General features: G+C 42.7%; 1 protein-coding gene across 4 annotated transcripts; it reads left to right on the plus strand.

Moving 5' to 3' along the window:
* Positions 1–263: 263 nt before the first annotated feature.
* Positions 264–5,585, plus strand: RAMAC (RNA guanine-7 methyltransferase activating subunit). Of its 4 annotated transcripts, none has more exons than XM_038532957.1 (4): positions 264–394; positions 856–904; positions 3,506–3,684; positions 4,404–5,585. In XM_038532957.1, the coding sequence occupies exons 3-4, from the start codon at positions 3,515–3,517 to the stop codon at positions 4,588–4,590; spliced, it is 357 nt and encodes a 118-aa protein (XP_038388885.1). In that variant the 5' UTR covers positions 264–394; positions 856–904; positions 3,506–3,514; the 3' UTR covers positions 4,591–5,585. The 4 variants fall into 4 exon arrangements, with proteins under 4 accessions (XP_038388885.1, XP_038388884.1, XP_038388886.1 ...); XM_038532956.1 differs by having other exon boundaries at positions 270–394; positions 3,475–3,684; XM_038532958.1 differs by lacking the exons at positions 264–394; positions 856–904 and adding an exon at positions 2,405–2,521 and having other exon boundaries at positions 3,475–3,684.
* Positions 5,586–11,853: the final 6,268 nt, after the last annotated feature.

The raw sequence follows: 11,853 nt of genomic DNA on the forward strand, positions 1-11,853 counted from the left end.
TCTTCCTGAACGCTCCCCACTCGTCCCCACCGGTCCCCGGCGCCCAGCCAGGGGGCACCGCGCACACACACACACATACACACACACCCCGACGCCGTGTCCCGCCCGGGGCGCGCGGGCTGAGGGCGCACACAGGGCATCGCCCGTCCCGCGAGCCGCGAGCCGCGAGCCGCGAGCCGCCAGCCACACTCCGCACGCAGCCCCCTCCGGCCCTCCAAAGACGCGGAGGGACTCGCACTGCGCGCCCGTCATCTCGCGAGACCCGGCAGGCCCGCCCCCGCGCTTGCCCGCCGGAAGCGGAAGTCGGGCGAATGTCGGCCTGCCGCCGGGGTGGCTCCGTTTCCTTGGAGAGCTGAAGTAGTGGCGGATCCTTTGGCCGCGGTGTGGGCCAGAGGTGGGTGCTCCTGCGTGTGCGGCGGGCCTGCTGCCCGAGGGGGGCCTCGGGGAGCGAGGAGCCGAAGGGCCGCACGGAGAGGGGACCCCTCGGCCTGCGCCTGCCCTGGCGTCTGGGGCGCGGAGGCGCTCCGGGAGGGAGCAGCCGGGCCGGGCCCTGGGGGCGGCCTGGGGCGTCTCCAGAGCAGCGGTGTCCGGCGTCGGTCCCCCGCACCGGAGTTGCGTGCGATATAACTTATAAACTAGAAGTGCTGCGGGACGAGTCCGGAGGGCTGAGCCCTTCCTCCTCCCCTTCCACAGAGAGAACGTGCCCGGTTCCCCTCCGCGCTCCGAGGGGCGTGCTGGTTTGGGAGGCCCCGCGGGGCACCGAGATCCAGCCACCGCCCCCCCCCCCCCCCCACACACACACCTATTGAGGGTTTTCTTCAAGGGAATCAAGTGGGTTTTTTTTCTCTCCCACAGATCGAAACAACATAAACATTACACGTTGCAGCTGCCTCAGATTGCTGGGGTGAGTAAAGCTCAGATGCGCCAGAATTCTGTTTAAATCTCATTCTCACTGATGAGCTGATGAAGGTGTCTGTCCACTTGCGGGACGGCATCGCGGAGAACATGTAACAACAGAGGAGCATTGTTGTGTGCCTTATACTCTTCGTTCCCCGTCGGGGGTGGGAGGATATGGGTCGTCCTTGTGCAGATTCCTGGGATTCTTCTAGATCCTGGCATGATCTTCCTTAGCTGAATTTATGACCCATCATCTCTTGGCTTTGAGGGTTTGACATCAGTTTGCCGATCCTGGACATCCTGAAAGCCTGAGGGCAGTAGCCTCAAGGAGAAAATTTCTGGGTAGTGCTTCTTGCATCCACACAATACTCCTGGTTTAGTTTTGTTGGGACGAGGGCAAGAGTATAAATATTGGCCTATGTTTTGAGGAATTTGGAGGAAAAACTAATGAAGAAGCTGTCTTTGGCCATCATGTGTCTTTGTCAAAGGCTTTTACTGTAAATTGAAGTAATATGGGAAGAAAAATGATTTTAGGATGTCAGACAGGAGGGAAAGATTTGGTTTTAAAGTTTTAGTGTGATGATACATATGTCCCAAATCAGAACATAGGCTTTAGGAGTCTTGAGGCAGAGAGCAGAAAGATGAAGTTTGAGTTAGGAGAGGCAGGGATGGGAGCACTGACGGCTGCTTGGCCAGGGCAGACAAGGGGGTGGGGGGGCCTGCCTACAGAGTCCTGGTTGAGCGGGCTTCCAGGTCCTAGATAAAGACGAAGTGAGTGAACTCTCTGTTCCCTGGCTTCTCAAGGATGAGCCCTCTTGTAGCCTAAGCCACATATTTCTCTCTCAGGATGTGGGTGCAGAAATACTACCTGAATGAATCCATACTTGGCCTGGGGAACCCAGCTGAGAACAGGTTTCAGGGTGTTTTTGGCCCTTAGACAGTATCTATAGTTATATAGTTATATATTTTTCATTTTGTTACAGAGCAGAGTACACTGGATGCCTTTAAAGTACCCTCAACTTCAGTAGCTAGTAGCTGTTCATTTAAATGTCTATTTGCCTTTCCATTTTCATGTCTCTCCTGTATTTTCAGTCTTTTTTACTGGTTTTCTTTTTCTATAAACAACCTCAGGTACACTGTCCTGGGAAAAACTGGAGATAATCTCCCAGCAACCCCTTGGCTCCTGCCCTTTTTTTTCCCTCATGTTCAGCAAAGCTTCTTGAAAGCCTAGTCTGTAATCTGTAGATTTCTACTTCTTACCTTCCAGTTACTTCTTAATGAACTACAGTCCTGCTTCAATCCCTAGTACTCTAAAATAATCACCTCCTAATGGCTAACTCTAATTTTCTCTTCTTGGTTCTATCATTGTGCCATTTAACACAGAGGACCATACTATCCTCTTGCCTTCTGTGGGGAGCTCTCCTGGTTCTTATTTGTGTGTGTTGTTTTCCCCCTTCTTTATCTCCAGCTTCCTCATAGGTCCGTGTTGAGGATTCTGTTCCTTCATACTCTTCTCATTCCACATTCTTCCTGAGGAATCTCATCCATTCTTATAGCATTAGCCACCAACAAATTGCCGATGTCGCCCACATTTATCATCACCTGAGTCCTCAGTTCCAGATAGGTAACTTGGAGTTGGCTCTCCATGTGGATGGACAGACCATAACTAACTTCAGACAGTATCCTCACCCACGCTTCTTTCTGTGGTACCTATGGCACCGCAGCACATCCAGTTATTTGGCTAGAAGCCTGGAAGTTATCCTTTATTCTCCTCTCTTCTCCCAATATCGAATTAATGTTTCCTGGAGTTCTTAGAAAACTGTGCTCAGGGTTATTGCCGCAGATTGAGCCCTCCAGTACCACAGTAATCTGCCTTTGGTCTGTCCTCACTAATCTCTTCTCTACCTGTTAGAAAAGTGGTCCTTCCTGATAGTTTGCTCTTTAGGTTTCTCTGCTTAAACCACTTAGGTTTAGGACTCCCCCTTTCCTACCAGGATAAGTGCAGAGTTGTTTACATTGAACACAGTTTTTCACAGTTCAGTCCCTGCCTATTTTTCCAGCTTTGTTTATTTTTTTTTAAGATTTTATTTATGCATTCATAAGACACACAGAGAAAGAGAGATAGAAAGAGAGAGGCAGAGATACAGGCAGAGGGAGAAGCAGGCTCCACGCAGGGAGACGGGACTCAATCCCGGGTCTCCAGGATCACGCCCTGGGCGGAAGGCAGCGCTAAACCGCTAAGCCACCCGGGCTGCCCTCCAGCTTTGTTTCTTGACATTCACTGTTTCTCTCTTCGTATTTATACCGCATCTGTCTCAGACTAGACTGAGAGCTCTTTGGGGATAGAGACCATGACCTTTTTTTTTTTTTTTTTTTTTTTGAGACCATGACCTATTGTTCATCTTTGTATCTCAGGCACCAGTTAGCACAATGCATATATTACAGAATTGAATGTTTAAAACTTAAAATGGTTTAAAAGTATACAAAGACTTTTATGAATACCTTGCCTAAAATTAGTCATTTCTTAGTTTTTCACTGTCTGGTGACACAGTCTTTTTTTTTTTTTTTTTTTTTAAGAATTCTCACAAAAACATTAAAAACTGTACAGAATTTCAGAATGACAGACACTTCTGAAGCTGTTCCCAATTTTGAAGAGATGTTTGCCAGTAGATTCACAGAAGATGACAAAGAGTACCAGGAATACCTGAAACGCCCTCCTGAGTCCCCTCCAATCATTGAGGAATGGAATAGCAGAGCTGGTGGGAACCAGAGAAACAGAGGCAATCGGTATGTATTACTTCAGGAGACATGCAGATACCTGATGTGGGAGAGGACAGCTTTAATCTGTGAGCCCATAAGGCCAGTGAGGGCAGGGACCAGTGTTTCTGTTAAGTATAGTATACCTCGTGCCTGGTACCTGCCTACACACAGTGAGTGGCTGATACATTTTGCTTTAATATTTTGTCAGCACTGTTTATTTTTTCCCTTGTTCAATTGTGTATGTGTTTTAATGTTCTTTCTTAAAATGTTCCTTCTGTGGACTAACATTTTATTTTCTCTGCAAATATGCTATACAAACCTAGAATCTTCTACAAAACTTGTGCTGGATTCCATAAAGAAGGCATTATCTTTGGTTTTACTTTAGAAAGTTATACAACGGAAATTTCATCTACTTAATAATTCAAAGTAGATAAAAGGAATAAATGACCATACTGTTTTTGTATAATCCAATAGAATTGTTTGATTCAAAACTATCATTTTGTGAGTTTTGTGTTGTGATCTTCCTATTTCTCTGCAAAGTGTATCCAGTATAATACTGGAAGAATGATTTAAATCTTAGGGAAGTTTTGAACAACTGGGGCTGTATATAACATTCTGCAGAGAAAAATGTTTTTTACTCTCTTATTTACAGAGTATTAGACTGAGAAATAAAATGCACTGGAATAGATTTGTCATTTGTGTTACTTAAAGAAGAAGTATAAAAATCTCTTTGTTTTTTGTTATAGGTTGCAAGATAACAGACAGTTTCGAGGTAGGGATAGCAGACGGGGGTGGCCAAGTGACAATCGATCCAATCAGTGGCATGGACGATCCTGGGGTAGCAATTACCCACAGCACAGACAAGAACCTTACTACCCCCACCAGTATGGACACTATGGTTACAACCAGCGGCCTCCCTATGGTTACTATTGATGGAATGTCAGCCGCTCTTAGTAAAACCATTTCCTCTGTTAACATGACAAAAGTTTGTATCTTCTGTTGGTCATAGTTTTACATGATTTCAGAGAATGGATTATTAACTTTTTGGGACTTGTGACTTTAAAAAAAAAAAATGAAATCTTACCGGAGATGTGATGGTTCAGTATGCCCCTAAAAGGTTGTGGATTATATTGCCTGACTTCTACCTCAGATTCTTCTGTTTCCTGGCTTAATAGTGCTTTGAATTTGGTGTCTGTTTTCCTTGTTTGACCTCCAGGAGTTCTTTGTTTTACACAGAAATAAAAACTTTGAAGTAGAAAATGCTTGATTCTACTTTGTAAGGTAAGGAAGTATCCATATACTCAGATGTGCTCATTCCTAAATTTTTACAGAGGTTGGTACAGTCAACTCATGAATGTACAACTATGCTTACTTGTATTGTACGTAACATCAGCAGTTAAAGGTAAAACAGTTGTAGATGCTTCTTTTGGCTTTTGTTGTCATGACCATGGTACTTTATCATTACTTATTCCAGGTATGAGTCAGCTCCACAATCGCTTTGTTCTCTTTTTTAGAGGGATATCAAGAACAAAGCGGTAAACTGAGGAAGGGACCCTCCTCAGTTTCAGTGTCTAGTGGTGGTGAGATTGGGGCACACAGTCATTTCATTGCAAACTGTAAGGCTTTTGCTAACTTAAACGAAGCAGATCAGAATTCACATGTTATACAAAAGTCTGTGTAAATGTTGCCCCTTCCTTTCCTGTAGTATGTATATAATGCTGCATTCTGACTACTGATTTTTCTGGTATTTAATGTACCAATGACTTGATTGTACGGTATTATATTCACTTCCAAATGTGCACTTTTGCTGCTTCCTCTTGTATAAGTATAGTGATGCTATAACTTCCTTTTAGACTGATCATTTTATTCCAGATCACTTTAATGGCCATTATAATGGTGTAATTCAAATAAAATACAAGATTAAGCAATTTCTCGAGTTTTGGCAGTTAGAGCATCCATTAATATGATGAACCTTCTGGCTTTTTTTTTTTTTTTTTTTTTTTGCACTTTTCCTTCAAATCTGTTGAAAAGGCTTATTTGGCTTAAGAGTAGTATTAAGAGTAGAAATGTCATCATAGGGAAAAAGAATATAAAGGCAACTTCCTAAATCTGCCTTCTGCTGCCTTCTCTCTTAGCACTCCACTCTAAGCCTTGAGGTTGACTTCTCCAGGCACTACTTTTCCATGCTTGGGATCCAGCTCTCCTCTCCACTCCCCTTCCTGAAGAGCAATCCTTTCAGGTAGTTGTTTGATTGGAAAGGATCTAATAAATCAGGTCTTCACACTAAGAGGTACATAAAATTTTAACAGTAAAAAAAAAAAACAAAAAAACAAAAAAAAAAAAAAATTTTAACAGTAAGATAAGGGTTTTCCCTGTACCCCTCTAATTACATCAGTAGGCATAGTGCTGTTACATCTTTATCTTGATACTATAGATAGCCTAGAGAATTAAGAATGGCTTCACTGTACCCCAAGATCTTAAAAATATCTTGTCAACCAATAAAGCACAGTACTGACTTGCTGGGATAGTAGCTGGCCACAGCTTCAGAACAGGATCCTGAAGGTCCTCTGCTGTGCCAGCTACTCGCACTAATTAGGGGGACCCATGGGTACATGGGGCAGGGTTGGAGTGAGGGATGGGTCTCAGGAAGCCTCAAGGAAAGGTTATTTTCCTGCAGTATTTAAATATTTTAATCCTGATACAGTATGATCACAGATGGCTTGAGTATCAGCCCTACTTGAAAATATAAGAGTCCTTTGAGTATGAATTATTTCTGCATTCTGCATGAGTAGCCTCTGTGGTGGTGGTTTTTTGTTGGTTTTTAAATAGTCACCATTGGGATCCCTGGGTGGCGCAGCGGTTTGGTGCCTGCCTTTGGCCCAGGGCGTGATCCTGGAGACCCAGGATCAAATCCCACGTCAGGCTCCCGGTGCATGGAGCCTGCTTCTCCCTCTGCCTGTGTCTCTGCCTCTCTCTCTCTCTGTGTGACTATCATAAAAAAAAAAAAAAAAAAAAAAAGTCACCATTAGACTCACCCCTATATGCTAAAAACTGAGAGGAAGTAAAAGTCATGGTTTCTGCTTTATGTGGGAAAGACAAAGTAACATTTTTAAAAAATTAAGGATAATTTAAAAGAAAGTTAAAATAGTGTCAAATGTAACTAACCTCAAATAGTCTGTTGTAATAGCCTAAAGCATTAAGCATAAGGAGTCCTGGCTTCCACTCCTGTCCTTACTAAGTGTATGACCTTGAGAAAAATTAGTTAAACAGGAGCTTATTTGCTCTCCTGTAAAAATGAGGCTAATACTCACCCTGCCAGTCTTCACAGGGTCCTGATAAACGTAAGTGACCAAACATACAAGTGCTTACGATAGAAACTAGAGTTTCTGACTATTAACCCCCCAGTGGCACATAACTGGTACCATATAAACATCTGTTGACCAATGAGAGGGAATTTCTAAATTGTAAAGCACAGTGTAGATCTAAAGGATGTCGAGTAACTGATAGAAGATAAGGTAGGGCAGGAGACTTTGAGAGTAAAGATTTGTGATTCTTACATGAATTAGTATATGAATTAGCAAAAGAAGAAACTATATCCTTCAAAATATAACATTTCAAATATCAAAGAAAATTTATGTAAATATTGAGCTAAAATTAGTAGCATTTGCTGTTTGGAAATTGGCACTGATTTAAAAATGTCAAATGCTGATGATGTTAATAGCCAGGTTAATATCCTTTTGAGACTTAAGATAGAAGGGTTTGTTTTTTTTCTTTCTTGAGTGCTAGAAGGATTTGAGGTTATCTAAAGTATTCATAACCATGGGTCACAGCTCTAAGGATAGTTTGAACTCTTGAAACCAGACAGGAAAAAGACATCTTGTGAGATTTCTAGAATGATTTTGGTTTTCAAATTTGCATTCCTTATAATGCTCAACAGACAGGATGTAATTTTCCCTTTGCTAATTGGTGCCTAAAGGAAAATCTAGAACTTGATGATAGAATTAAGAGTTATGAAATATCAGCTTTTAGTTTAGAATACTAAAATGGAAGGAAATGATCTTCTGCCCTGAATACTACTGATAACATTAATTCTGGATTCTAATAAAAGCACCACACTGTTTCTGAAGACCGTTATTTTAACTCCTTAAAAATTTTTCCTAGACCTATCCTGTTTGATTCATTCAACCCAAACACAGTTTTGGCTGTTAAGGAAACCTATGCCCCTGGCCTTTGCCTTCTAGTTTTTGTATCCCCAACAAGTAGATTCAAATAGATTATACCACTGGACTCCAAGGTAGCCTTGAGCAAGCATCTCCTCCTTTCCAGAAGTCTAGACCTCTACTAGGACCAGCTTTTGAGGAAAATAAGGACAGTAGCAGAGATCCCTGAACCCATGGTCTTTCTGGGAAAGAATGGCCTGGGTCCTGCTGGCTAGCTGGGCTCATCAGTAGGGCTACATAGCTTCAATTCCTGTACCACTGCTGAGGCTGCCAGGTGCCTGAGAAACATTCTTATCTGAGGAATTGGTTACCAATGCCCTCAGACTGGGAAAGTGAAGATAAGCTGTGGGTAATACCCCCCATATTTTAAGATTTATAGGATGGTATGGGAGAACAGGTTAATGAAGAGGACAGGTTTTCCGCCAAAACTGCTAACATCTAATCTGACTGCCCCTTGCAGAATTAAGTGAAAGCATTTACAGAAAGTATGCATCATGGGTATCAGCTGTGCCTCCAGAAGTAGAGTGGGATGTGGGGGGACCTCTGGGCTGACTTGGGTACAAGAAATGCAGCTCACAGGTCCTTCCCCAGTGTCTCCATGGGCTGATGGGTTAGTTGGTGTTTTCATTCCTGTCCCTAAGGGACACACAAAGCCCCATGTATTAATTACCAGTTAGAAAAACCAGTATTAAAACCATGTATTAAAAACCAGTTTCTCTGGGTTTCAGTGACTTCTCCTGAGACAGCTTCAGGGGATGATGTGATGATGATCTCATGGTTTTTTTCCACTGCCAGTGCCTTTAACTCCCTAAAGGATCTCCAGCCTTTGTCTGAATTACATAAATAAAGCTGCTCTAATTGCTAAAGCCCAGAGCTTTTTCACTTGAGTGTTTGCTCATTTTAAAATGTATGTTTGGTGTGCATACAAAATAATGAACATTATAAAAGTGAAGCACCACCAGTAGGAAGAATCTGCACTCACCCTGCAATTATAGCCTGTTGTGCATGCTTCTCTTTTACCATGCCAACACAAAGAACTGTAAACTTTATATACATTTGTATTTTTCCTTTTTTACTAAAGTGAGATTGTATATATAAATATATACACACACATATATTATTTTTTGCTCATAATATAATAGACATCACTCCAGGTCAGTAACTATAGATGAAAAATTAACAGCCTAATACTCTATAGAATGGATTTTCTGTTCTTCTATAGGTAGACAATTAGTGTTCCCTTTTTTGCCTTTTTCACATTTTTATGTGTTCTATGAGGTATTCTCCAAAGTAGTATTAGGTTAAAACATCTGTATTTTGGGGCCACTGGGTAGCTCAGTCAATTAAGTGACTGCCTTTGGCTCTGGTCATGATCCTGGGATCTTGGGTTCAAGCTCCAGCATCAAGCTTCTTGCTCCTCAGGGAGTCTGCTTCTCTCTCTCTCCCTCTGCCCCTGCCCACTACTTGCCCTCTCTCTCTCTCATAAATAAAATCTTTAAACACACACACACACAAAAACCCTGTATTTTTATTGTCATATTTTCTAACTAACACTTAGTAATTCACATTCCCATTAGTAACATACGAATGTACATGTACCTGTCTCCCCTCTTCCTTCCTAGGACGTCAGCTGTTTGTCTAGATGGCCATGGGCTTTTTTGCTTTTGAAATCAGAGACCTTTACTAGGTTTTATCTCCTTGTCAATCATTCTTTGTCAGTGTTCCCCCCCACCCCCGCCCCGGGACACTGCACTTCTTATTCTTTAAAATCTTTTTTTTTTTTTTTTTTTCAGTATTTTCTTGATTATATCTTGTAATCTTTGTTCAGTTTTGGGGGTTCTTTTTCAGAATCTCAATTATGTCTGTGTTGACTTCCCTTTGCCTGACTTAGCCTTGTCATTTTCTTTCTTTGCTCACCTTTCTCTATCCTGGCCTCCAGATTGTCATATTTTCAGCTTCTTCTTTGTTGTTTGCAACATGGCCTTTATTTCCATTATGCTTTTTATTTTTTTAAAAGTTTGAGTAGCCACATTTCAAGTGCTCAGTAACCACATGTGCCTAGCAGCTACCATAATGACAGCACAGTTTGGGAAGAGGACTAAAGGCCTGGAGTTCTGTTGACTTGACTCCCTTATTCTCCACAGTTCTCCAACCCCCCAACGTATCTCTAGGGAAACGGAAGGCTCTGAAACAATCGGAAAGCCAATGTGATAGTAAAACCACTTCTGGAGGAGTTTCATGTAGAAATGACCACTGAGTTTATAAACTGTGCTGCCAAGTGTGCCCAGACTGTTTGCCCATACAAGGGGATTGGCTGGGCCCTGGGGCACACAGCTAGAAAAGGATTACAAAATGCTGAAAACTATCAATTGAATAAGAAAGACTGTCAGAGGAACACATGTGTGGGCAGAAGTTGGTGGTCTTTCCCAAGCCTAGAGAAGGGGAGCTCCTGTGCCAGGAAGTGTCCACATCCAGTGTTATCCCAGGAGAAGGGATGATGAGATAGAGTCTATCTCAGATGGTCATAGCTCCTCTGCCCCACCCCCTAATTTCCTGGGTTCTGAATCCAAGCATCTTCAAATGATGACTGGCTTCTTGAAGAGATTTCCCAAAGCAACAGAATGTACTCACTAGAGGATCCCACTATACAGTCTATTTGGCAGGTGTGTCCTTCACTCGAATTAATAACCTGGCATTGTGTTTAGAAATAAATCCCTTGCCAATTTTTCAGCCTGATTGCATTTTCAAAAACACCAACTAAATGGGATTTCTGAAAGCTGCAGAATGAAAGGAGACATTCGGGGCCATGCTGACTCCACTGAGGTACTGAGCTGGGACCTCCAAGTACCCAGGGTGTTTACCACCTCACTGGCCCACACTGAACTCAAGGAATGAGGGGATAAGCCTAAGAAATGTCTCCAAGACCAGACAAGAAGGATCTGTGACACTGGTAGGTACTACAGAAGACATTTCCTACTAGTACTACTCACTTCAAAAGGAACTGGTTAGTCCCTTCAAATTGTGTGGCTTTCTGCTGTTGCGTTATGGTGCCACCTCTTGGATGTAAATTGAAAATCTAGCTTCTTAAAAATTTTAGTCTCTAGTTACATTTTAAAAACCTATAGTTGGGGGACATCTGGGTGTCTCAGTGGTTGAGCATCTGCCTTCGGCTCATGTTGTGATCCCAGGGTCTTGGGAATGAGTCCCACGTCCAGCTCCCCACAGGGAGCCTGCTTCTCCCTCTGCCTTTGTCTCTGCCTCTCTGTATCTTTCATGAATAGGTAAACAAAATCTTTAAAAAATAAAATCAAAAAAATAAAAATCTGTAGTTGGGGTCACAATGGGTTTTTAAATTTATATTCTGTATTACAGCTCAGGAAACTACTTAACCAAATCCCTGGAATCTATAAAAGGGGGAGGGAGGGTATGCTGGCAGCCCACAGCCCAGAGAACTGCCTCCTGAAGTCTAAGTTTTTAGCTGTTGGAACTTTAAACATTGCAAAGTTGCCACCTACATCTGCTTCTCCCCACCCCCTAGACACCAAAGGAGTGGGGAGAAGCTGAGAGCTTTTGGAAAATAGCAGAGCTTTTCTGAGTGGCCTCTTTTCCTGCTGGAGGGGGTAACGTGGACATGAAGCCTAGAGCTGTTGCCTTTTTGCCTCTGTGAAGGAAGTGGGACCTAAGGATGAAACTGGCATTGCAAGCTAGTGAGTCAGGGGAAGGAAAGAAAGGGATCCTTTATGACATTACTGAGCTGCTGCATCAGACTAATCCCTAAGTAAACCCTACCTCTGAACTTGCCAGGTATTGGGCAAATTCCTTTATTGTATAAGCCAGATAGAGCTGGGTTTCTCTTGTCAAGGAAAGCATCTTAACCGTGATCCAAAAAACATAAGTAAAATGCCTTTAGAGCTAACACATTGGAATGTATAGGGAAAGAGTAGGAAAAGTTTTGAAGCCAAGACCAGGTACTACA

The sequence above is a fragment of the Canis lupus genome, chromosome 3 (genome assembly GCF_011100685.1).
Source record: "Canis lupus familiaris isolate Mischka breed German Shepherd chromosome 3, alternate assembly UU_Cfam_GSD_1.0, whole genome shotgun sequence".
NCBI classification, from domain to species: domain Eukaryota; kingdom Metazoa; phylum Chordata; class Mammalia; order Carnivora; family Canidae; genus Canis; species Canis lupus.